Here is a 27,149-nt window from a genome sequence, read left to right on the forward strand (position 1 = left end):
CAAAAATGTTTTAAAACCCAAAGATATCCTTTATAGTTTATAATTTCAAACTGCCAACTTGTTGAAAATGTCCAATAAGTATATTTTGATACACCAATTAAAACTGTTTATGACAAATTTTTAGTAATAAAAATAAATGGAATAAATGCAAACAGCATTATAATGTTAAAAAAAGAGAAGAATCATTGGTAGGGAATGAAAAATAATTTTTGTCTTTGTAACTTTCAATTTCTACAATAAACACTAATAAGTATTATTTATTAACAAGTATATATACAATATTAACAATTATGTTTAAAAATGGTCAAGGGGGCTTCCCTGGTGGCGCAGTGGTTGGGAGTCCGCCTGCCGATGCAGGGGACGCGGGTTCGTGCCCCGGTCCGGGAGGATCCCACATGCCGCGGAGCGGCTGGGCCCGTGAGCCATGGCCGCTGAGCCTGCACGTCCGGAGCCTGTGCTCCGCGGCGGGGGGGCCCACAACAGTGAGAGGCCCGTGTACAAAAAAAAAAAAAAAAAAAAATGGTCAAGAAAATAATCAAAATGTTAACAATTATATCTCTAGGGGGTAGGAGTATATTTCCCTTTCGTTTTAAATACTTTTCTGTGCCTTTCAATCCTTTTTGTGTATTTATTACAATAGCGTTGTAACTAGAAAAAATACAACTTTCAAATAATTGAAACATTAATATTGAAACTTACTTGGCAACTTGGACATCTGTATTAGAAAGGTTTCCTTGAGCAACTGTTTTTACTTGGTTATAGGCAGCCTTGATAACCTAGGATAGACAAGTAAAAGCTGGTCATCTTTGATCAGTGCCGAAGTCTGCCGCAGGGGCTTCTCTGGTGGCGCAGTGGTTGAGACTCTGCCTGCCGATGCAGGGGACACGGGTTCGTGCCCTGGTCCGGGAAGATCCCACATGCCGCGGAGCGGCTGGGCCCGTGAGCCGTGGCCGCTGAGCCTGCGCGTCCGGAGCCTGTGCTCCGCAGCGGGAGGGGCCACAACAGTGAGAGGCCTGCGTACCGCAAAACAAAACAAAACAAAACAAACAAACAAAAAACAAAGTCTGCTGCAGCATTCAAATGCTCCTCTACTGAGGCAAAAACAAAAGATGGAAGGTTAGTTCCAGAGAAACAGTATAGTGTCCATTTGGAATTCTTAAGTCACTACGTGCTGCTTACTTTTCCAAGGTTCCATAAAGCAGCTGTTTGTACAATATCCAAGTGGCCAAGTTTCTTAACAAACGTTAAGTGGCAGAGGGCAGAGGATGGCAGTAGGGTTTAGGAAAAGAAATCTCAGGGATTTATAATTGCCTACAAAGAATAAGCACCTCAAAATTTCCCCAAGACTCTCAAAGTATCATGTAATTAATACTGCTATCTCTTACTATTCACTAAGAAAAAAGTAGTAATCCATACACAGCCAAATCTGTAAAGCCTGTCCATACCTGGAGTGCTAGAGTCATGAAGGAATCAAGTTCTAGTGATATGGGTGGGTACTTGGTAAATATATGTTGAATAAATAAATTAATAATAAACCTGGCCCATGATTTTTCCCTCCCAACCCTGGCACCATTCTGGGTCTGCTACTTACTGTTCTTTCTAATCACCTAAACTCTAGGACCTTCATTTCCCCTCCAGGTGAGCTACCCATTTCCATAGCCATACCCCAGACCTGCACATAACCTAGATCTGACCTACCTCTGAAATCCTCAATTCCAAGACCTCCGGCCTAAGTCTTTAATCACGCTATCCTTATCTTCCATTTTATCAACATCTCTAGGTCCTTGATTTGTCCACTTTCAATCTATCAGGTCCCCCTGGCTTCACTTCTTTAGCCTAAATCCATGAATCATCTCTTCAATCACTCTTGCCAGTGTTTCCAACTTCCTGCCATCTGCTCATACTTCTGACCTGCCTACTTTGCAGGATTCCAGCCTGGGATCAACCCTACTGCCTGCCTCCTCCATTTCTGCATTAGGCTAGACGTCTGGCTGTACTATGAATTTGTGGTCACTTATCTCAAGGAGACATCTGTACTGCTGTTATGCTCATTCTGTGTGCATCTAGCCACTCATCTGTCCCAAACCTCATTACCTTCTTTAAACTCTCCTCCCTTCTCTCTTTTTTTTTTTTGGATGTTGCGGGTAGGAGTTTATTAATTAATTAATTAATTATTGCTGTGTTGGGTCTTCGTTTCCGTGCGAGGGCTTTCTCTAGTTGTGGCAAGCGGAGGCCACTCTTCATCGCGGTGCGTGGGCCTCTCACTGTCACGGCCTCTCCTGTTGCGGAGCACAGGCTCCAGATGCACAGGCTCAGTAGTTGTGGCTCATGGGCCTAGTTGCTCCGCGGCATGTGGGATCCTCCCAGACCAGGGCTCGAACCCGTGTTCCCTGCATTAGCAGGCAGATTCTCAATCACTGCGCCACCAGGGAAGGCCCTCCTCCCTTCTCTTATTCTCAAAACATGACTTAGCCTCCTACCTTACCAGGGATGTACTTCCTCATCTTCCCGACATCCTCTTCTCCCATCAGCCTTTGTGTCCAAGGCTAAAATGTCCGATTGTACTTTGGATCCTGCTTACTGTTGCTTTTTCAGACTTCATCCACCTATAATTTATCTCCTATATTCGCTCCAATTTTCTTTCCTTTCAGTGTGAATGTCTCTTCCTACTTAATCTCTCAGTGGAAACTCTCCTAAAACTACCACCCACCTCCTTACAAGTCTAAGCTCCACCTGCCTGCACCAACTTTGTATTTCTTTCTTCCCATTCATTCCTTAATATTATAAATTTTAGTTCACTTCCAATACTCTGATAAAAACTGATAGTATCACCAATATTATCCTAGTTTGCTAAAACTACCAGACCTCTCTGTGGTAACTAAACGGATGTTAATCCAGAGTATATCGAAACAGTGTTAACCATTGTCTCTTTTCTGGCCTCCAAACGTGCCAGTTTCTCTTCTTTTTCTTTCTGTTTCTTTTTGGCCATTTTCCTTAGCTTGACCTTCAGTTTTCTTCTCCTCCAACTTTTCACATGTAACCCTGACTTCAACACACTCTTTTTTTTTTTTTTTTTTGCTGTACGCGGGCCTATCACTGCTGTGGCCTCTCCCGTTGTGGAGCACAGGCTCCGGACGCGCAGGCTCAGCGGCCATGGCTCACGGGCCCAGCCACTCAGCGGCATGTGGGATCTTCCCAGACCGGGGCACGAACCCGTGTCCCCTGCATCGGCAGGCGGACTCTCAACCACTGCGCCACCGGGGAAGCCCCAACACACTCTTTATAATGATGACTCCCAGTATACATCTTGGCCTTGACCTCAACTGAGTTCTTCATTTAGATATCCCAGAGACAACTCAATGCCACATGCCCACACAGAACGAAAATACCAAGGAAACATTTCCTCCCTCTTTTCTGGAAGCATCAGTATATGCGTTTTTCATTTCTAACTTTCCTCCACAGCAGATAACACTTTAATGATATTACACTATACAGAACTCTGATAAATCATGGCATTCAAACATTCCATGTTCTTACTAAAAATATGTTAATGGGGGAAAAAATCTTGTGAGAATTGATGAGTTTGTAACTTACATCTCCAGCAGCTGCAGCCTGTGAGATAGTGTAAATCCCAAAGAGTCCAGAATCTGAGTAACTGGCATTAAAAGCGGAAACCTGAAAATATAATGAAACTTTACTGTATGTCATTCTACCAGGCAAAACGGCACAATTTCCCTAAGGCTGTCTACACAAAAACGTATACCTTCACAGTATAAGCAAAGACATGGATTAATATTTCACTTAAATGGTTCTATTAAGGACTGAAGTGTTCTATATACAGGTTACCTCTTTCACAACTGTAATGTCTTAGCTTTTCTCATTTAACTCTTTCTAAAATGACGGCTCACTTTCCTTGGTATTTTTTAACCTTTTGATGATTAAAAGTTAATGCAAACATTAACTTGTGAACATTACTACTGTAGATTCAGTACAGCTGAGTGGTATAAATCATGGGCTTTGGCATTAGATAAACCTGCTTTCTTCCCTCTGCTGTTGGTGGTGACTTCCTTTTCACCAATTCGCTTTCACTTCTCCTATAGACTAAAATTAAAGGGTTAGGAAAAAAATTTCTGCTTAGTATCTATTATTCAGATGTCCAAGGGAGCAAGAAGTTTAGCCTCTGAAAAATGGGTATTTCTGTCTGTAGTCTGAGTAGAGTGTTAAGTTCCTTAAGGTGGACATGACACCCTAGTAAAGTGCTTTTCAGTGTTTATGTGGACCGTTTACATAAGGATCACTTGAGTTGTTATTAAAAATGTACTTTCAGGGGCTTCCCTGGTGGCGCAGTGGTTGGGAGTCCGCCTGCCGATGCAGGGGACACGGGTTCGTGCCCCAGTCCGGGAAGATCCCACATGCCGCGGAGCGGCTGGGCCCGTGAGCCATGGCCGCTGAGCCTGCGCGTCCGGAGCCTGTATTCCGCAGCGGGAGAGGCCACAACAGTGAGAGGCCCGCGTACCGCAAAAAAAAAAAAAAAAAATGTACTTTCAGGTTCCTACAACAGATCTACTCACTCAGATCACTAAAGATGCAGTCTGGGATTCCGAATTTTAAACTAGTGTTCCAGATGAAGTTTGAAAACCATTTGTTTGGCCCATACGAAGCATACAAAGATATGCACTTCAATCACCTGAAGTTTAATTACAATTCTGAGACTAACTAGTCATCCTCCAAATTTCTGGCCAAATTCTGAAGTAGGAATTTATATTAATTTTTTTTTTTGGTGGATTTATCTTTTAAATTTATTTATTTATTTATTTATGGCTGCAATGGGTCTTCATTGCTGCACACGGGTTTCCTCTAGTTGCGGAGAGCAGGGGCTGCTCTTCGTTGCAGTGCCTGGGCTTCTAATAGCGGTGGCTTCTCTTGTTGTGGAGCATGGGCTCTAGGTGCATGGGCTTCAGTAGCTGTGGTGTGCAGGCTCAGTAGTTGTGGTGCATGGGCCTAGTTGCTCCGCAGCATGTGGGATCTTCCCGGACCAGGGCTTGAACCCATGTCCCCTGCATTGGCAGGCGGATCGTTAACCACTGCGCCACCAGGGAATTCCCAGGAATTTCTATTATATTATGTCACTGGATTAGATTAAACTCCAACTACCCAAAGCATCATTAACATTCAATGGTGAAGAGTAAAGCATGAAGAAAAGAAAACAGCAGACCATGAACGAGGAGAAAGAAAATCTGGAGGATATCTAATCAAGGACTAGGACTAATTTAAGATAATGGTTTTGGGAGTTCCCTGGTGGTCCAGTGGGTAAGACTCTGAGCTGCAGGGAGCCTAGGTTCGATCCCTGGTTGGGGAACTAGATCCCATGTGCATGCCGCAACTAAGAAGCCCACATGCTGCAACTAAGAAGCCCACATGCTGCAACTAAAAGATCCCGCATGCTACAACTAAACATGCTGCAATGAAGATCCCACGTGCCACAACTAAGACCCAGTGCAGCCAAAATAAATAAACTTAAAAAAATATATAAGATAATGGTTTTCAAACTGTGCTCCAGGGAACTCTAAGGTTATGTACAGAAGATTCCAAGGGTTTCACTGTCAAGTAAGCCTTCTAAACTTCTTTAAAAGCAAGAACTTTTGTGTTGGGCATTGCAGTTGGGGAATGGCACTGATGAAAAAGGCTCCTCTGCTAAAAAAAAAAAAGTCTGACACTACCACTAAAGTATTAAACAGAGGAACAAAAAGAGAAGATGACTGATTTTAATTTTCACCATTAAGTGTCAAATGGCCAAAGACTCAGAGGCATAAACCTACCTGCGCCATATACTATTGCTGAAATTATGAACGATACTTAATCCTACAATTTAGCACATTTGTTACTTTATAAAGATATAATTGAAGGTCACATGGGGCATTACATTGGGCAAACTACCGTCACTCATCAAATATTTTGTCAGTTGACATTTTACATTCTTGATTTGAGTATCGTTATTTTGAAAGCTTTAGCACTTTCCTCACTGTCATAAAAAGGTGTCTTCTAAGGCAACATAACTCTTAGTTATGGTTAAATGTCATTTTTCTCTTTTAACTTAATCTCAACCTGGAGGAGCAGGTCTGTAAGTAATTTCTTGCTGTATATCTTGTACACTGGTTGGAAAACATGAAGGGCAGTGAAATTCAGGAAGTAGCCACAAGAATAGAAGGGGACAGAAGAAATCAGAAAAAACGACTAATTAGAATCTAGGGGAATGTTTAATATCTAAAACTTTATTCTAAAGGGAACGGAGTGTGAATTTCTGACTCTTTAAGCATTCAATTCTTCCTTTTATATTAGAATAACAGCAAGTTTTTGATAGACCCACTAAGGTACTAAAATTAAGCCTGGCTGTCTCTTCAATTTTACAAAGATTTTCTTTGTGTTCATCTTAATTTTTTTTTTTTTTGGCCACACCGCGTGGCATGTGGGATCTTAGTTCCCTGGCCAGGGATAGAACCCGTGCCACCTGCAGTGGAAGCGTGCTCTTAACCACTGGACCACCAGAGAAGTCCCTCATCTTAAATTTTAAAAGCAGATTAACATTAAGAGCAAGTTATCAGGACTACATCGTAAACACTGAGCCTGTGAAAACAAAAGGAGAGATATCGACTGTTCAGACTCACATCAAATGGCTGGTGAATTCCCTTGGCAACAGCTTGGTATAGAGAGCTGGTGGCATTGCTGCCCCTCTTAACATGTGGTCCAGCACCGAGGACATGCTGGAGAACACTAAACGCATTTGCTTCTGCACTTCCTGCAGCAGCACTTTCTGCTACAAGAGCAGCATGGACGAGACTGTCTCCATTCTGTTCTCGAATTTCACCTGGGGCCAGGTAAGGCAAGAGCGAAGAAAGTGGCTTTTGGTTTTATTCTTCAATATTCTCTACAACACAGTATTAACCCATTAAGATTAAGCTTTTCCCTAGTCTGGCTCTCCTTGCTATCCTGCCCTTCCCCCAACACATACACAAACATGTTTAATACATAACACTCAAGCAATCTAATTCTTTCTTTCCACATTGATACTATTTGGTAGTAAATAATCAGGCCTATTATACTCCAATATGCTACTGGGGGGAGAGGCGGCATCCTGGTAAATTAACCTTAATGGAACAAAACGCTTACCTCCACGGTACTTGGTCTTTGCACCAGATAAACCAAGCCCACCCCTCATGTTGAGAAACTGTTCAGCAACTTGCTTTAGAACAGGATGACTCACACCTATTTCAAAAGAAACAAAAACAAACTAGAACCAGAATTTCTAGAACACAATTGTAAAACACTATTTTAAAAATACATCATTATACAATTCAAATATTACAGAAATAAACAGTAAAGAAAATAAGCCTCCCATAATGCCACTCTTCCAGACATATGCATTTACAGCTTTACTATATATTCATCTAGAACTTTTTCTATGCAAATATTATCCTTTTTATTTTTAAAATGGTGTCATTCTATTGATATTGTTTCTAACTTGTTTTTTGTAATTTACATCTAAGTGAATGGACTACACCAAACATTTAATGGTTATAAAGAATTTTATTATATGGATATACCATCATTTATTTAATCAATCTCTTCTTGAGGGACATTAGTATGCTTCTAATAGTTGGCTATTAAAACAATATGGCAGGGGCTTCCCTGGTGGCGCAGTGGTTACGGATCCGCCTACCAGTGTAGAGGATGCGGGTTCGAACCCTGGTCTGGGAAGATCCCACGTGCCGCGGAGCGGCTGGGCCCATGTGCCACAACTACTGAGCCTGTGCTCTGGAGCCCGTGAGCCACAACTGCTGAGCCCACGTGCCGTGACTGCTGAGGCCCGCGTGCCTGGAGCCCGTGCTCCACAACGGGAGAAGCTGCCGCAGTGGGAGGCCCATGCACCGCAATGAAGAGTGGCCCCTGCTCGCCGCAACTAGAGAGAGCCCGCGCACAGCAGCGAGGACCCAACGCAGCCAAAAATAAATAAATAAAATAAATAAATTAAAACAAAACAAAACAAAACAAAACAATATGGCAATGTGCATCAAAAGACATTTTCAAAAGAGTGAAAAGATAATCCACAAAATGGGAAAAAATCTGGTAAGGATTAGTATCCAGAATATATAAAGAACTCTTATAACTCAACAATTAAAAAAAACAAATAACCCAATTAAAAAATGGGCAAGGAACTTGAATAAGCATTTCTCCAAATAAGATATATAGATGGCCAAAAAGCACAAAAAATATGTTCAATGTTATCAGTCACTACGGAAATGCATAACAAAACCACAATGAGACACTACTTCACACCCATTAGGATGGCCATAATCAAAGACAGATAATAAGTGTTGATAAGGATGTGGAGAAATTGGAACCCTTGTGCACTGCTGATGGAATGTAAAATGGTTCAACTGCTTTGGAAAACAGTCTGGCAGTTCTTCAAATGGATAAACAGAGAGATACCCTATCCTGGCAATTCTACTCCTAGGTATACACCCAAAACAATGAAAAAGATGTTTTGTTAAAAAACTTATATATGAATGTTTATATTCATAAAAGCCAAAACATTCAGGAACAACCCAAATGTCCAGCTAATGAATGAATAACAAAATGTGGTAATGAAATGTATTTTTCAGGCAGAAAAGGGAATGGAACATTGGTACATGTTACAATATGGATGGACTTTGAAAACATTATGCTAAGTAACTAAGTGAAAGAAGCCAGTTACAAAGGCTATTGTTGTATAATTCCCTTTATATGAAACGTCCAGAATAGTCAGCTCTATACAGACAGAAAGGAGATTAATGGTTGCCAGAGGCAAGGAGGAGGTGGAACGAGGAGTGACTGCTAATGAGTATGGGGTTTCTTTTGGGGATGGTGAAAATGTTCTGGAATTAGATAGTAGCAATAGTTGCACAACTCTGTGAGTATACTAAAAACCACAAACTGTACACTTTAAAAGGGTGAATTTTATGGCATGTGAATTATACCTCAATTAGGCTGTTATTTATAAAACAAATGAACAAAAACCCAATATTGCAAATAATATTCTCATGCGACTATTTTGTAAACTTGACCAAATGTTTTGGCAGGGTAAATTCTTAAAAGTAAATGCTGGGCCTAAGAGTATAAACAATTACAATTTTAATATATTAAAATAAACCTCCAGGAACTTCCCTGGTAGCACAGTGGTTAAGAATCCACCTGCTGGGCTTCCCTGGTGGCACAGAAGTTGAGAGTCCACCTGCCAATGCAGGGGATGTGGGTTCGTGTCCCCGTCCGGGAAGATCCCACATGCCACGGAGTGGCTGGGACCGTGAGCCATGGCCGTTGAGCCTGCGTGTCCGGAGCCTGTGCTCCGCAACGGGAGAGGCCACAACAGTGAGAGGCCCGCGTACCGCAAAAACAAACAAAAAGAATCCACCTGCTGATGCAGGAGACACGGGTTCAATCCCTGGTCCGGGAAGATCCCACATGATGCAGGGCAACAACTACTAAGCCCGTGCGCCACAAAAGAGCCTGCACTCTAGAGGCCGTGAGCCACAACTACTGAGGCCACGTGCTTCAACTACTGAAGCCCGCACACCTAGAGCCTGTGCTCCGCAATGAGAGAAGCCACCGCAATGAGAAGCCCGTGCACCACAACGAAGAGTAGCCCCCACTCGCCACAACTAGAGAAAGCCCGCGTGCAGCAACAAAGACTCAATGCAGCCAAAAAAAAAAAAAAAGTCCTCCAAAAATGTACCATTTTGGGGCTTCCCTGGTGGCGCAGTGGTTGGGAGTCCACCTGCCGATGCAGGGGACACAGGTTTGTGCCCCAGTCCGGGAGGATCCCTCATGCCGCGGAGCGGCTGGGCCCGTGAGCCATGGCCACTGGGCCTGTGCGTCCAGAGCCTGTGCTCCGCAACGGGAGAGGCCACAACAGTGAGAGGCCTGCGTACCGCAAAAAAAAAGTACCATTTTACACTCCCACCAATAATTTTTGAGTGCCTATTTCTCCATACCATGGTTAATACTGGGCAGTGCCAATCTTTTAATTTTTGTCAATTTCACAGATTAAAAATTTTTTTAGTTATTACATCTTTTACAATAATTGGCCACACACACACACAACACACACACACACTTTCCCCACGAATTGGTTCATGCCCTTTGTCTATTTTTCTACTAAACTGTACTTAAAACAAAGCAAAACAAAAACAAAAGCTCTTTGTAAAAGCTCTTTGCTTAGAGAAATCTGCCCTTTGTCATAGGTTTTGCAAATACTGTAATGAATTTGAAAGCCAGTGCTTTAAAAAGTTAAATGCTGGATTCTGCTCAAAAATAAAAAAGACTAGCTATTTTTTTTTTAGAGTTGTGGAGGATTTATCTATATGCTATAAAACTGTGTTGGGGAAGTTGTATTTTTTTTATTTTTTATTGACGTATAATTGATTTACAGTGTTGTGTTAATTTCTGCTATAAAGTGACTCAGTTATACATATATATATTCTTTTTCATATTCTTTTCCATTATGGTTTATCACAGGGTATTGAATATAGTTCTCTGTGCTATACAGTGGGACCTTGTTGTTTACCCATTCTACATATAATAGTTTGCACCTACTAATCCCAAACTCCCAATACTTCCCTCCCCCAGCCCCTTCCCCCTTGGCAACCACAAGTCTGTTCTCTGCGTGAGTCTGTTTCTATTTTATAGATAAGTTCATTTGTGTCATATTTCAGATTCTATGTATAAGTGATATATGGTATTTGTCTTTCTCTTTCTGACTTACTTCGCTTAGTATGATAATCTCTATGTCCATCCATGTTGCTGCAAATGGCATTATTGCATTCTTTTTAATGGCTGAGTAATATTCTATTGTATATATGTACCACACCTTCTTTATCCATTCATCTGTCAATAGACATTTAGGTTGTTTCCATGAAAGACTAGCTATTAAAATCCTATCACATACTGACTTTTTTTCTTTTTCTTTTGCAGTACGCAGGCCTCTCACTGTTGTGGCCTCTCCCATTGCGGAGCACAGGCTCTGGACGTGCAGGCTCAGCGGCCATGGCTCACGGGCCCAGCCGCTCCGCGGCATGTGGGATCTTCCCAGACCGGGGCACGAACCCACATCCCTTGCATCGGCAGGCGGACTCTCAACCACTGCGCCACCAGAAAAGCCCCACATACTGACTTTCTGACATAAACAGAGGATGAGTTCTGAAATTTTGTGTTCACATAATTATAGCTTAAAGAACTACTTTTTTTTTTAATGACTCACATTGAGACAGTGAAAAAATACTTTTATTCATAACTATAAGTGCAACATTTAACAGTAGCACATCTTAGAGTTTCTCTTTTTTCAATTAACCACTTTCTAGAATGAGACAGAACAACATAATGGAGAATTGTATAATCAAAATTTAAGAAAATACCCAAGTGAGTATATTATAAATTGAGGCTGGTTACCTATATAGTGACAGAATTACAACGTACTGGAAAGGTGTCCCATCCCCTACCACACCAAATTATAAAGGAAAAGTCAGCAGCCTCAGTGAATTTTCTGACTATCTACCACTTTCTCTGGGAGCCAAGAACCATGGAACTGTAAATTATCTAAATATCGCTCTATATATAACTATAAAAGATATATATATACATAGTTACATATGATAGTACCTGATTTTTCAGAGTTTCAAGGATAGTTCTACCTCCTCATTGAATAAGTCAGTCACATGTTTCACTATCTGCCAAGTCATACTTCTTTTTTTTAACTGAAGATTTACAATGTTGTGTTAGTTTCTGGTATACAGCAAAGTGATTCAGTTATAAATATTCTTTTCCATTATGGTTTATTACAGGATATTGAATATAGTTTCCTGTACAATAGGATCTTGTTGTTTATCCATTCTATATATAACAGTTTATATCTGCTATTCCCAAACTCCCAATCCAACCCTCCCCTGTCACCCTCCCTGTTGGCAACCAAAAGTCTGTTTTCTATGTCTGTGACTTAAAAAACTACTCTTAAAAGAAGCAAACTGACATGCAGGCAATTCCCAACTTACCAAGTCCAATCAAAGCCATTCTTGCACTTGTAAAATGATTCTGTACATAGTCATGTAACTGAGGAAGTAAAAACATTTATTAGGTTATATTGGTATAAATATAAAAAGCTATAAAAACGTGAAACCACAGTTCAGCAGAAGATAAATACTCAGGCTTAAAAGCTGCTATAATGAACTATAAAGGACTACTTAGTACTGAATTAAACTGAGCTTTCAAAAACCATTGCTTAAAAAGAACTAGAACTTAATGTGTTGATGGTTATGTAACTCAATGAATATAATAAAAACCACTGAATTGTGCATTTTAAATGCGTGAACTGTATGGTATGTGAATTACATCTCAATGAAGCTGTTAATGGAAAAAAAACAGAATTAAAAATTAGAGCACACATTGGCTTGAACTTGAAGATATGGGACTAAGTATGATTTTTATTATAATGTGATTTAAGTAGTACATCAGGTTTCTTTTGTCTTTATACAGGTAGTAATAAAGCACTGCTATTAACATTCTATAGCAGGGCTAATAGAGTTATATCACTATACCCCTATTGTGCATCTTTGAAGGTTTTTTTGCTCTGAGGTTACTGTCTACACCAGGGTTTCCAACCTGGATGATTACAGAATTATATGGGGAGCTTAAAAAACAAAAACAATGTCTCCCCACCCCATCCTATTCCTGTGCCCACTGTATAGACTGATATAGTAGATTCAATGTGAGATCTTGGAATCTTTATTTAAAACAAACCACCCACCCATCTAATCAACCACCCAGGTGATCTGAGGATCAGCGAGATTTGACAATCACTGGTTTATACTATCACTTTAGACCTAATATTCAAAAGTAGGGCTAAAACATGCATTTTAAACAAGCACACTATTGCTCCCACAGGATTGAAAATTAGTTCTTTGGGGTAAGAAAAAACCTTATTCCTTTATATATGAACTACAAATATACATACAGTACATAAACAGATATACAGTATATCCATGGCATTAAGTAAGAAGTAAGTCAGAAAAAGAAAAACAAATACCGTATGCTAACACACATATACGGAATCTAAGAAAAAAAAAAAAAGGTCATGAAGAACCTAGGGATAAGACGGGAATAAAGACACAGACCTACTAGAGAATGGACTTGAAGATATGGGGAGGGGGAAGGGTAAGCTGGGACAAATTGAGAGAGTGGCATGGACATATATACACTACCAAACGTAAAATAGATAGCTAGTGGGAAGCAGCCGCATAGCACAGGGAGATAAGCTCGGTGCTTTGTGACCACCTAGAGGTGTGGGATAGTGAGGGTGGGAGGGAGACGCAAGAGGGAGGAGATATGGGGATATATGTATACATAAAGCTGATTCACTTTGTTATACAGCAGAAACTAACGCACAATTGTAAAGCAATTATACTCCAATAAAGATGTTAAAAAAAAAAATTCACGAGGGGTGGGTATTGGCTGAAAAGGCTCCTTGGCTAATGTTGAGAACTGTGAAGCTAAGGTAATAAAACTAAACTTTTATTCAATTTATCAGAATTTGTGCCCTAAAATGAATGGTGTCTCCATCTATGGAGCCACCTTGGAAAGTCATATTCTTTTTTTTTAAATGTTGATGTTTATCTATTGAATGCTGCCTTTGCTCAAATTATTCTAGCAACCATTTCTTTAGAATTTCCTTTAGCCTAGGGATACATTTTAAAAATGCTAATAACTTTGAGATAACCATGGTTAACATCTTGGTATTTGTCTATGATGCACACACCTTATTTTTTTAAAAATGGGACCCCTTGGTACATCCTATTCATAAATTACCTTTCCTTTACTTGACAATAAGCTATGAAAACTTCATTATCAATTAATATTTTTGAATGATTCAATAGTATTCCATTCTACAGATATTTAATATATTATTTAACTAGTTCTCTAATGTTGGATATTTGATTTGTTTCTTCTAATTTTTCACAATTACAAACAATGCCACAATAGACATCCTTGTAGGTAAATGTTTTGTTATGTGCATCCTTTTAGCTACCTCAATAATATATCTTCACAAGAGTGAATCTGATTTCTGAAAAACTTCAAAAACTTACTAGAGGCCAGTCTTATGAAACATGTTGGCTGTTCCAAGTTGGATGATATCAGTTATAACTTTATTTAACAGTACCATATGAATGGTAGGCATTAAATTGATAACTGGAGAGTTTTCTTAACCAGGAGATAAGTCAAAAGAGGAAAGGGATACAAAATTCAGTTTTCTGTAGTGGATAACCAGAAATGAGAATAAAAGCCTAATTTCTGAGTCATATATACTTTGAAAGTGTTGATAATTCCCAGTTTTTCTCTTAATGTCTCTAGGTAAAAAATTTTTTTGGAGGTGGGTGAGGGGTAGGAGTAGGAAATTAAGATTGTATACACATACCTACACTTGCAAATTTAATGCTCAATGTTTCACATTTTGGAAACAAAGTTCTATGATATATACATGGCTGTGACATATGACAAATGTGCACTGCCAGCAAAGTGAGGCAGGTGTGCTGGAGAAGGTAAATGAGCTGGTGAGCAGGCTGATGACAGAACGGGAGGCAAGAAAGTGGGGTTCATTCCTACCTATGTATTCAGAGTGGTTAAAGGAACACTTTTAGTCACAAGATTATGGTATTTAAACACTTACATACTGTTTAAAAGATAGATATACATAGACAAGGGTCTAGAAGAAAAATACACCTAGGTACTAACAATGAGTGCCTTTAGGTGTGTGAGATATCTTTTATCCCCCTTTATTTTCCAAAATTTCTGTAAGGAACATGTCCATTTTGCAATAAAAACTTTTTTAGTTGAAAGATACACAAAAATTGTTCAGATGGAATTTTAGTTAAAAAGCAAGCTGCTGGATAGGAAATTCCCTGGCTGTCCAGTGGTTAGAACTCTGCTCTTCCACTGCAGGGGGCACCAGTTTAGTCACTGGTAGGGGAACTAGGACCCCACAAGCTGCATGGCGTGGACAAAAAAAAAAAGCAAGCTGATGGAAAAAAAGCAAGCTAGAAAATTTCTTAAATTAGAAGATACAGGCTTCCCTGGTGGTGCAGTGGTTGAGAGTCTGCCTGCCAATGCAGGGGACATGGGTTCGTGCCCAAAACTAGCAAACGAAACTGAAGTGGTAGATGAACATTCAATTTAATGTGAAAATAAGCACATTTTAAAAGGTAATGTGTTGGAGCCTAAACCAAGACGGCAGAGTAGAAGGACGTGCTCTCACTCCCTCTTGTGAAAACACCAGAATCACAACTAGCTGCTGGACAAGCATCGACAGGAAGACACTGGAACTCACCAAAAAATATACCCCACATCCAAAGACAAAGGAGAAGCCACAATGAGATGATAGGAGGGGTGCAATCACAGCAAAATCTAATCCCATAACTGCTGGGTGGGTTACTCAGACTGGAGGACACTTATACCACAGAAGTCCACCCACTGGAGTAAAGGTTCTGAGCCCCACGTCAGGCTTCCCAAACTAGAGGTCCGGCAACGGGAGGAGGAATTCCTAGAGAATCAGACTTTGAAGCCTAGTGGGATTTGATTGCAGGACTTGAACAAGACTGGGGGAAACAGAGACTCCACTCTTGGAGGGCATACACAAAGTAGTGTGTGCATTGGGACCCAGGGGAAGGAGCAGTGACACCAGGGGAGGCTGAACCAGACCTGCATGCTAGTGTTGGAGGGTCTCCTGCAGAGGTGGGGTGTAGCTGTGGCTCACAGTGAGGACAAGGACACTGGCAGCAGAAGTTCTGGGAAGTACACCTTGGCGTGAGCCCTCTCAGAGTCTGCCATTAGCCCCACCAAAGAGCCCAGGTAGGCTCCACTGTTGGGTTCCCTCAGGCCAAGCAACCAACAGGGAGGGAACCCAGCCCCACCCATCAGCAGTCAAGTGGATTAAAGAAATCATTTAAAATGAAAATAAATAAGGAAACAGAAGCTTTAAATGACACAGTAGACCAGATAGATTTAATCGATATTTATAGAACATTCCAACCAAAAACAGCAGATTACACTTTCTTCTCAAGTGCACACGTAACACTCTCCAGGATAGATCACATCTTGGGTCACAAGTCAAGCTTCAGTAAACTTAAGAAAATTGAAATCATATCAAGCATCTTTTTTGACCACAATGCTATGAGTTCAGAAATGAATTACTGGGGAAAAAAATGTAAAAAACAGAAACACATGGAGGTTAAACACTACGTTACTAAATAACCAAGAGATCAATGAAGAAATCAAAGAGGAAATCAAAAAATACCTAGAGACACATGACAATGAAAACATGACAATCCAAAACCTATGGGATGCAGCAAAAGCAGTTCTAAGAGGGAAGTTTATAGCTATACAAGCCTATCTCAAGAAACAAGAAAAATCTCAAATAAACAATCTAACCTTACACCTAAAAGAACTAGAGAAAGAAGAACAAAGAAAATCCAAAGTAACCAGAAGGAAACAAATCATAAAGACCAGAGCAGAAATAAATGAAATAGAAACAAAGAAAACAATAGCAAAGATCAATAAGATTAAAAGCTGGTTCTTCGAGAAGATAAACAAAATTGATAAACCATTAGCCAGACTCATCCAGAAAAAGAGGGAGAGGACTCAAATCAATAAAATTAGAAATGAAAAAGGAGAAGTTACAACAGACACCACAGAAACACAAAGCATCCTAACAGACTACTACAGCCAGCTCTATGCCATTAAAATGGACAACCTGGAAGAAACGGGCAAATTCTTAGAAAGGTATAACCTTCCAACACTGAACTAGGAAGAAACAGAAAATATGAACAGACCAATCACAAGTAATGAAGTTGAAACTGTGATTAAAAATCTTCCAACAAACAGAAGTCCAAGACGAGATGGCTTCACAGGTGAATTCTATCAAACATTTAGAGAAGAGCTAACACCCATCCTTCTCAAACTCTTCCAAAAAATTGCAGAGTAAGGAACACTCCCAAACTCATTCTATAAGAAATCAAAGAGGAAATCAAAAAATACCTAGAGACACATGACAATGAAAACATGACAATCCAAAACCTATGGGATGCAGCAAAAGCAGTTCTAAGAGGGAAGTTTATAGCTATACAAGCCTATCTCAAGAAACAAGAAAAATCTCAAATAAACAATCTAACCTTACACCTAAAAGAACTAGAGAAAGAAGAACAAAGAAAATCCAAAGTAACCAGAAGGAAACAAATCATAAAGACCAGAGCAGAAATAAATGAAATAGAAACAAAGAAAACAATAGCAAAGATCAATAAGATTAAAAGCTGGTTCTTCGAGAAGATAAACAAAATTGATAAACCATTAGCCAGACTCATCCAGAAAAAGAGGGAGAGGACTCAAATCAATAAAATTAGAAATGAAAAAGGAGAAGTTACAACAGACACCACAGAAACACAAAGCATCCTAACAGACTACTACAGCCAGCTCTATGCCATTAAAATGGACAACCTGGAAGAAACGGGCAAATTCTTAGAAAGGTATAACCTTCCAACACTGAACTAGGAAGAAACAGAAAATATGAACAGACCAATCACAAGTAATGAAGTTGAAACTGTGATTAAAAATCTTCCAACAAACAGAAGTCCAAGACGAGATGGCTTCACAGGTGAATTCTATCAAACATTTAGAGAAGAGCTAACACCCATCCTTCTCAAACTCTTCCAAAAAATTGCAGAGTAAGGAACACTCCCAAACTCATTCTATGAGGCCACCATCACCCTGATACCAAAACCAGGCAAAGACACTACAAAAAAAGAAAATTACAGACCAATATCACTGATGAATATAGATGCAAAAATCCTCAGCAAAATACTAGCAAACAGAATCCAACAACACATTAAAAGGATCATACATCATGATCAAGTGGGATTTACCCTAGGGATGCAAGGATTCTTTAATATACGCAAATCAATCAATGTGATACACCATGTTAACAAACTGAATAATAAAAACCATGTATCATCTCAATAGATGCAATAAAAGCTTTTGACTAAATTCAACACCCAGTTATGATAAAAACTCTCCAGAAAGTGGGCATAGAGGGAACCTAACTCAACATAATAAAGGCCATATATGACAAACCCACAGCAAACATCATTCTCAATGGTGAAAAACTGAAAGCATTTCCTCTAAGATCGGGAACAAGGCAAGGATGTCCACTCTCACCACTATTATTCAACAGTTTTGGAAGTCCTAGCCATGGCAATCAGAGAAGAAAAAGAAATAAAAGGAATACAAATTGGTAAAGAAGAAGTACAACTGTCACTTTTTGTAGATGATATGATACTATACATAGAGAATCCTGAAGATTTCACCAGAAAACTGCAAGAGCTAATGAATGAATTTAGTAAAGTTGCAGGATACAAAATTAATGCACAGAAATCTCTTGCAGTCCTATACACTAATGATGAAAAATCTGAAAGAGAAATTAAGGAAACACTCCCATTCACCACTGCAACAAAAAGAATAAAATACCTAGGAATAAACCTACCTAAGGAGGTGAAAGACCTGTACTCAGAAAACTATAAAACACTGATGAAAGAAATCAAAGATAACACAAACAGACGGAGAGATATACTATGTTTTCGGATTGGAAGAATCAACATTGTGAAAATGACGATACTACCCAAAAAAAGGAACGAAATTGGGTCATTTGTTGAGACGCGGATGGATCTAGAGACTGTCATAGAGTGCAGTAGGTCAGAAAGAGAAAAACAAATATCACATATTAATGCATATATGTGGAACCCAGAAAAATGGTACAGATGAACCAGTTTGCAGGGCAGAAACTGAGACACAGATGTAGAGAACAAACGTATGGACACCAAGGGGGAAAAGCCACGGTGGTGGTGGTGGTGGTGGTGAGCTGAATTGGGCGATTGTGATTGACATGTATACACTGATGTGCATAAAACTGATGACTAATAAGAACCTGCTGCATAAAAAAATAAATAAAATTAAATTTTAAAAAAATGTAATGTGTTTTATCAGTACCTCATCTGGTGTCACTTTTCCAATCCTATAATCAGGACAATATAAGGAATTAGCCAAGGCATTTCGGTAAGCTGCAGCATGCAAATTTTCAATGACGTCTGTAAAATAAGTAAAGAAGCAGTTACAGAAGTGTGATTTAAATAAAGACAACACGACGTTTAGAGCCTAGAAAGCAACTAAACTACACAACTTTGGTCATCAAATTCAAGTATTAAGAGGACTGAAAATAAAATTTCATTTAACCTCTAACAACTGTTAAAATTCTGCCACTCGAATGTGCTGAGAAAAATAAGAGTTTCTATGATAGCAGCTTCTAAATGTCAGAGTCCACCTAAACTCTTCTCTAACTTTAATCTACCTGGTATCATCTGGAAACCATATATGGGTTTTAGATTCAGAAGTCTGAATCTAATTACAGTTCTGCCACTGATTTGCCATGTGACCTTGATTAAGTCATCTAATCTGAATTTTGCTTACTTCTAGGTTCCCTCTCAAGGTAACAAGGGAGTCAGTCGTCAGGGTAAGAGGAGATATGAAAGTATCAGTGTTAGGTCATATTACTAGCTTACAGGGGTCAAATGCTACTGCCAAATTGTACACCTCCCTGGCACTGTTCCTACTTTCCTGGTTCAGTGCCTTTGCTTGAGGTATGTCTCTTTTATTTGCTTATTATTTGGGTGTCCCTCCATGCCAGGCATTGTGCTGGAAACACAGAGAACAGTAAGACACATGTGTGCCCTCAAAATGTTGAGGGGGAAAAACTGTAAAATAAAGTATTATGGGTGTGATGTTAGTAGTATATCAAAAGTGCAGCGGGAGCACTAGGGAAGGGCAGTGGGAATTGGAAAGGAGTAATAAAAGTAAAATCTGGGATGAGTCTTACAGAATGAGTAGGTGTTTCCCAGGTGAATAATCTGGGAACAGCATTTGAGGCAGAGGACACAGACAAAGGCATAAACTATGACAACAGTCTGATTCAAAGGGGAATTGCAGCTAGGAGGGAAAGAGAGCAAGAAACAAGGGAGGGAGGCAGGGGACAGATCATTAGAGTTACCATATATGCTAAGTTAAAGAGCTTGCCTTTAAAGGATTTTCACTGGATTTTCATGTCAGAAGGATCACTGTAATGGCAATGTAAAATGTACATTGCCATTGGTGGAAGATGTACACCTGGGGGCAGAGACACAAGCCAGGAGACTACAATAATTGTCCAGGCAGAAACGATAAGGGCTGGAGCCTCACTGCTACCAGTGGGGAAGAAAGCTACTCTGGACACTGAAATCATCTTTTGTACAATTTTACCATTCTATCTATTTCTTTGGTAGAGGTGTGGAGTAACAAAGTTATCTCCGTGAAATAATATGAGCTAACAGGAACCAAGCACTCATTATGTTCCAGACACTTGACAGGAGACCCTCTCTTGACAGGCCTGCATCTGAGAAGTCCATCCCATTCTGAGCCCCTGCAGCTGGTCACCTGCTTACACCTCAGTGGTCTACCTGCACACTTCTGCTCCTACCAGAAGCGCTATGACTTCTGAGAATCAGTGGTGCTTTTTTTTAAAGATTTGTTTTGCCAGATGTGCTTGTCAAGATTAGATAACTAAACGTTATATAAACACAAGTATGAATACAAAAAAGTTTTTTTTTAAAAAAAATTAAGTTGATTACTTTGGAAAGACACAATAAAAGTGAGTTGGCTAAACAATAATAGCAGCAGCAGCAACAATAAACTGCTGCCAGATTTAGTGTAAGCAAAACAACCACTGAAAAAACACCAGGGGTGGGGAGATGGGGGAGGGGGACGACACAGGCAAAAGGCCTAGGATTCTATAGTCAATTTACTTGCTATCAAAGATGAAAAATAACAATACAAATGTTTAGAAATGAACAATATGTTTTAAAAAGTGGACAAATTTTTGGAGAGGGTATTTTCAAACCCAAGGAGAAAAAGAATGTCGATAGCAATTTTATTCTTCTACAAATTGATCTTCTCAAAAACCCAGTATCTTAGAAACAACAGAATATAATATGAAAGTGTACTTACGAGCCTGTGGATTCTGAAAAGCCACAGCTTTGTCAATCCTTAGCTGAGACTGAAGGGCAGCTACCTCCCAGCGATGAAATTCTGGTGCTGTGGTGACATTGAGCAGGAACTCCATTAGAATATCACTACAGAAGACATGAAGATAAGGGTTACCAGTCAAAAATTTAAAACCAACATCCATTCTACATAACTGTACTGCTCTCATTATTAAACTTTAGGCAATTTGTGAATAATAATCCAAAACCAACATCAGAGGTCATAATGCCACATTAAAAAAAAGACTACAACTGAGCAACTTAGTATTTCTTTAAAAGCAGATGTTCTAAACACACAAAGGTACTTACACATCATCCCGCAGGCATTCCACAGTATAAGCCATGTTTTCCCTTGTTGAAATCACACTGAGTCAAAAATAAATTACAGTGAATTATCTAAATCAGAAGAACAAGCTTTCCCTTATATCTTTGTTAAGTCAACCAATTCTTTTGGAAAAAATTATTTTGAAGTACATAAAGTATAAATAATAGTATAACAAAAATACACTCAACTAAATTAAAAAAAATATTTTTAAAAATCTTAAGAAAACTGCAAATATTTCAACCTTAAAAAAAAGAAGAAAATCCTGACATGTTACACATGGATAAACCTTGAAGACATTTTGCTAAGTGAAGTCAGTCAGTCATGAAAAGACAACAAATACTGTATGATTCCACTAATACGAGGTACCTAGAGTAGTCAAAATCATAGAAAGAGAACATAGAATGGTGGTTGCCTGGGGCCAGGGGAAGAGGGGGATGGGGAGTTAGTGTTTAATAGCTACAGAGTTTCAGTTGGGGAAGATGAAAACATTCTGGACATGGGTGGTGGTGATGGTTGCTTAATGACACTTATTGCCATAGAACTTATACAATAGAAGATGGTAAATTTTACGTTAAGTATATTTTACCACTACTTAAAAAAAAGGGCAAGTTTAAAGTTGAAGGTCTCTTTGTACCATTCCCAGGCTAACTCTCACACTTTCTCCCACTCTAGAGACAAACATAATCATAGGCATTACATATTATTTTGTTAAAAACCTCATACCTTAAAAAAATCTTGAAACTTGTTTTTCCACAAAACGTTTTGTTTTAAAGCCTGCTATGTTGAAACAGATTGAGTTCATTCTTAACTGCTGTGTAGTAGTCCCAGCATATTACTATATCATACTTCACTTATGCATGTCTTTAAAGATAGGCATTTAGATTGTTTCCAGTCTCAATAATGATAAAGAATCCCTTTGTGCATGTGGATTAAAAACTGTTAGGTTGTAGAATATGCTCATTTTCAACATTAATAGATAGTCCTTGATTCTTTCCTATGTAGATGTATCAATTTATTCTCCCACCAGCAGTATAAAATGGTATCACACTGTTGATTATAAGTAAATATCATTGTTTCTGGCTTCCTCTTCTAGGAACAGCCTGTTCCTCTCCTATGTCTGTCCATTTACTCTTTGGTTGTTTTTTCCTAATTTGTAGTTCTTTATTTTTCCAAATAATCCTCTCCATGTTACATATGTTGCAAATATCTATTCCTAGTTACTTAAATTTTTACTGTAAGGCATAAAGATATTTTACATTTTATGCAGTCAAATTCATCAGTCTTTTCCTTCTTGTGCCTTAAGAAATTGTTAACCACCTTGATAACAGAGAAAAGTTCCTTTACAATTGATTATCTTCTGGTGTTTTCACTATTTCCAATTACTTATTTTTAACAAACCTTAATTCTCCACCAACTGCTTCAATTCCACGGGTTATCTTGAAAGATGAAGCTCCTTTTGTAGTCTTAGAAATGAAAAAACAATTGTTTTTAGTAGTTTTTTAATGCTAAGCTTGCCAAACATCACTTTATGTCAAAATCTAAAGGCTAATTGTCATTAAATTCAAAAGGAACGCTAACTGAATAGTGAATCCTTTTTAGTTTAAGAATTATAAAACAAAGTTGACCAAAAAGCACAAGTATAGATTTTTATACAAAGTACATTTAGGTAAAAATTCCATTATCAAATAAAGCTTACTGGATTCATCCATTTATTCTGAAACAGATTTGCATATGAGAAAGAGTAATTTTCTTTTCGTTTCTGGCACTTCTTTTTTAAAATTAAAAATTCTGTTTTTTACTGATTTCTTATGCTCTAGCACTAACATTCGGATGGACACTAATTTAATGCTTCTCTATGGTAAATATCCTGTGGTTTTTCATGATGTATTAGGGGACTATACTGGGTTGAAAGTGTCCCCAAATTCATGTCCACCCAGAACCCACAAATGTGACCTTATTTGGAAATAGCCTTTGCAGATATAAATATTTAAAATGAGGTCATGCTGGACTAGAGTGGGCCCTAAATCTAATATGACTGTGAAAATTCAATAAGAGGGATATTTGGACACAGAGACACAGAGGGGGCCATGTGAGAACAGGGGCAGATATTGGAATGATGCAGCTGCAAGCCAAGGAATGCCAAGGATTGCTAGCAACCACCAGAAGCTAGGAGAGACAAGGCAAGATTCTTCCTAGAGCCTTTAGAGGGAGCATGGCTCTACTGACACCTTGACTTTGACTTCTAGCCTCTAGAACTGTGAGAGGATAAATTCTTGTTGTTTAAGCCACCCTGTTTGCAGTAATTTGGTATGGCAGCTCCAGGAAACTAATATAGGGATGTTGCTTTTAGTTTTTCTTTTCTGTAGGACCAGGTACCACAGATTTCTAAACATATTGAGGTAGTAAAGATGCTTACCAAACTGGATGCAAGACGAAGCAAATGAGAGGTTCCTAAATTGCTGGAGTCCTCATATCTGCTGCCTGCTTTAATGAACAAACCAATTCTTGATGCAGGAGCATAGTTTTCGAGAGAAGCAATCACTAAACCATTTGGTAATTTGGTAAACTGTATTTAAAATAAAGTAGGGATGTGATTAATGTCTTTATATTACCAAGTACAGTAAGGCACATATGTGTCCAGTGAGCAACTCAGTGGGACTAACCTCAAGGTCCTGAGGATGTGGAGGCACTCCTGCAGGGGCAGTTGTGGCTTTAGCTTTGGGAGCAACTTTGAGGGAATAAAATCTCTAAACACAAAAAATACAGGTTACCACATTTCTCAAAAGAATAGCGCATTGTATCCAAGTGGGCCCAAGCAATAGAGGGTGTTCAGTGGTAAAAGAACTCCATGGGGGGATTTAGCTGATTAACTTTACTATGAAATTACTACGCACCAGTTTACCCATGCCACTCTTAAATCTCTAGTTATTTGTGATTTGTAGAGCCTGAAGGAATACTGAGTTGAACATGTTCATTTTGTACTGTGTAAAGAATTACTGTATTTTCTTTTACCTTTTAACTACCTTATTAAAACTTCAAGTAGTCCTTTCTAGCTCTAATGCTTTGGAATTTTTTTGAAAAAGTGTGGAATAGCCACATTCATACCCTTTTATAGATTTCAGCATTATTGTTTCCCTTATCTGCCCAAAGAGTCTCATCTTTTTAGTCTATTTTCCAATATGACTTCATTTCCTTAATCAGTTTAGTAATCTTTAAAAAAGACAAAGTATATCAAAGAAAACTTCCTCTAGCCCCCGATATTTCCCATAGTATCTTCACTCTCTTGTGTGCTACATTAAGACTACACAACCAAAGGTTTTATCTTCTTTGACTAACATACCCTGAGATTAACAATAGCTTCATCCATAGTAGATTCTCAGTATATATAATATGCAGCCACTGGAAAGGTAAAGGGGTCCTCTTAAATGTCAGATAATGGATCCAAAATGCATAACTTTATTCAGTTTTTTTTGGCAAATGATATATAATGCCACATAATTCATTTTGATTATGTCTAAGGATCTTAAGGTTACTAGTGGAGATGTTGAGAGTTAATCCTTGGTACTCCCAGGATCAAATGAACATGCTGCTAGAGTTTCCCAAGGACCCCCCTCAGAGGCTGCAATGCCTCTACTCCGTGTTGTCCAGGACGGTTTTTTGTTGTGCATTCAGCATCAGTGCTATACCATCGATAAGCTGGTTCCTAGTTTTCATTTGCTGTTAGTGCTTTCAAATTATAAATTCCAATTAGCTTTGCTTTATCATCATCAATTTCATTTCCTGGGTGTGGTATAGTTAACCCTACTATTGATTCTAGCTTTTGATTTTCCAGAAAGTAAAAAAACTGCTGTGGGCACAGCAGTTCAAATAATCCATAGTTCTATTGCTAAGGTACATTTAGGTGCTCTCCTCTCAAATGTGCCTGAACAGTGATACTTTGTTGGTTAGGTACTTCCTATAATTTGTCCCATTCAAATCTGTTGCAAAATATTATCCTAGTAATTGTCCATACAACTACTATTTTGTTTAAATAACAAAAGATGTATACATTTATTCTTATGTAAAATAAGTGTTATAAGTAGAAACAATTGCTTTCAAGCTTATTGCAATTTGTTTACATTGGTCCTCTTCAACTCTGTTATCTTTGAGTTCTTTTTTCTACTGGAAGGTGGGGATGGATGCAATGGAGGAAGAGCTTTTGGGGCCTTTTGCCAGTCTAACCGGGCTTCTCTCTAAGGGTTATTAATCACTGGTTAGTCTAGGGGTGCTAAGAAGGGTAAGAGAATTACAGCCTAAATTACAGCCATTTGTATAATTCACATTTTATCTATTTAAATATTAAGCACAGGGAAACTCCATTCCCTGGTCTTCTGCACCTCCTTCTAGGAGGTTACTAGGTTACTCAGTAACCCAGGTACTCTTGACACTTTGGGCTGGAAAATTCTTTATTGTGGGTGGCTTTGTGCACCGTAGGATGTTCAGCAGTAGCACTTCCCCCCAGGCTGTTACCACCAAAAATGTCTCTAGATACATTGCCAACTGTCCCCTGGGGGGCAAAATTGGCCTCCCTTAACTTTTTTTTTTTTTTTTTTTGCGGTACGCGGGCCTCTCACTGCTGTAGCCTCTCCCGCTGCGGAGCACAGGCTCCGGACACGCAGGCTCAGCGGCCATGGCTCAAGGGCCCAGCCGCTCCACGGCATGTGGGATCCTCCCGGACCGGGGCACGAACCCGTGTCCCCTGCATCGGCAGGCGGACTCCCAACCACTGCGCCACCAGGTAAGCCCTTCGCTGAACTTTAAATCTCAGAGACTGAGACTGTCCCCCTTGACAACCACCGGTTCACACTGATATAACACTGACCCCAGAGGAGTTTTCCCCAAGCGACAGCTGTGTTTCACTCGGGCTTGAAGGAGGAGTCTTAAGAAGCTCTAGAGGGCACGCCAAGAAACCCTCCTGGATAAACTCTAACAAGAGATCAAGAAAAGCACACTTTATACAGCCAGGACACCACAGTAACTATCAAGTTCCAGGCACAGTGAAAAATGCTATAAAAGCATTAACTCATTTTTTCTTTCTGATTTTACTCATAAGCCCACTTAACCGTTGGGGAAGCTGATGCTCCGTGATACGCCAAGAAGAAGAGGCCGCAATTGATAGGTTAGGGATGGGGGACTAGGTCTACGCCGGCCTCCTGCGGCCCAGATCTCGCGGTCTCTTCTGCACACCAAGTGCAGCAGTGACCTTCAAAGGTGTCTCCACCCGAGTCGCTTCACCTCCGCTCTTAAGCCCTCCCCCTCTCTTCAGGTTTTCCAGCATTAAGTCTTCTCTGCTCAAAGAAAGAGCTGGCCATCCAACGCCCAATCCACCCAGCCTGCAGCCCACTTGGCCGGCAGGATTCACCTGAAGGGCAGAACAAAACCCAAGGCCCCGGGAGCCCAAACCAGGCACCTCCGGTCCGTATGACCTTGCTGACAATCTGCTCCCCCACCCTCCCCCAAGCCCGCCAACTGTACTCACCGAGAGGGACCCAGCTCTGGCTATTAGCCTCATGGCTCAAGATTGCTCTGAGCCGCGGTCACAGCCGCCTTAGAGTAAAGCAAGATGGCGGCGGACGGCTGGGGCGGCCCAG

General features: G+C 39.7%; 1 protein-coding gene across 1 annotated transcript in view; it reads right to left on the bottom strand.

Annotated features, from left to right (window-relative positions):
* UQCRC2 (ubiquinol-cytochrome c reductase core protein 2) overlaps positions 1-27,149 on the bottom strand; it is a 30,332-nt gene extending 3,183 nt beyond the window's left edge. Inside the window, exons 1-12 of the mRNA XM_024744525.1 lie at positions 27,038-27,149; positions 24,183-24,266; positions 23,936-24,085; positions 22,918-22,982; positions 21,504-21,560; positions 21,160-21,284; positions 19,114-19,211; positions 12,081-12,138; positions 7,168-7,263; positions 6,666-6,865; positions 3,595-3,675; positions 700-776 (exon numbers count right to left, since the gene is read on the bottom strand). Coding sequence (XP_024600293.1) covers positions 700-776; positions 3,595-3,675; positions 6,666-6,865; positions 7,168-7,263; positions 12,081-12,138; positions 19,114-19,211; positions 21,160-21,284; positions 21,504-21,560; positions 22,918-22,982; positions 23,936-24,085; positions 24,183-24,266; positions 27,038-27,070 — 1,124 coding nt within the window. The 5' untranslated portion in view covers positions 27,071-27,149. The remainder of the gene's footprint in view (positions 1-699; positions 777-3,594; positions 3,676-6,665; positions 6,866-7,167; positions 7,264-12,080; positions 12,139-19,113; positions 19,212-21,159; positions 21,285-21,503; positions 21,561-22,917; positions 22,983-23,935; positions 24,086-24,182; positions 24,267-27,037) is intronic.

Source organism: Neophocaena asiaeorientalis, unplaced genomic scaffold (genome assembly GCF_003031525.2).
Source record: "Neophocaena asiaeorientalis asiaeorientalis breed wild unplaced genomic scaffold, Neophocaena_asiaeorientalis_V1.1 scaffold91, whole genome shotgun sequence".
Classification (NCBI taxonomy): Eukaryota; Metazoa; Chordata; class Mammalia; order Artiodactyla; family Phocoenidae; genus Neophocaena; species Neophocaena asiaeorientalis.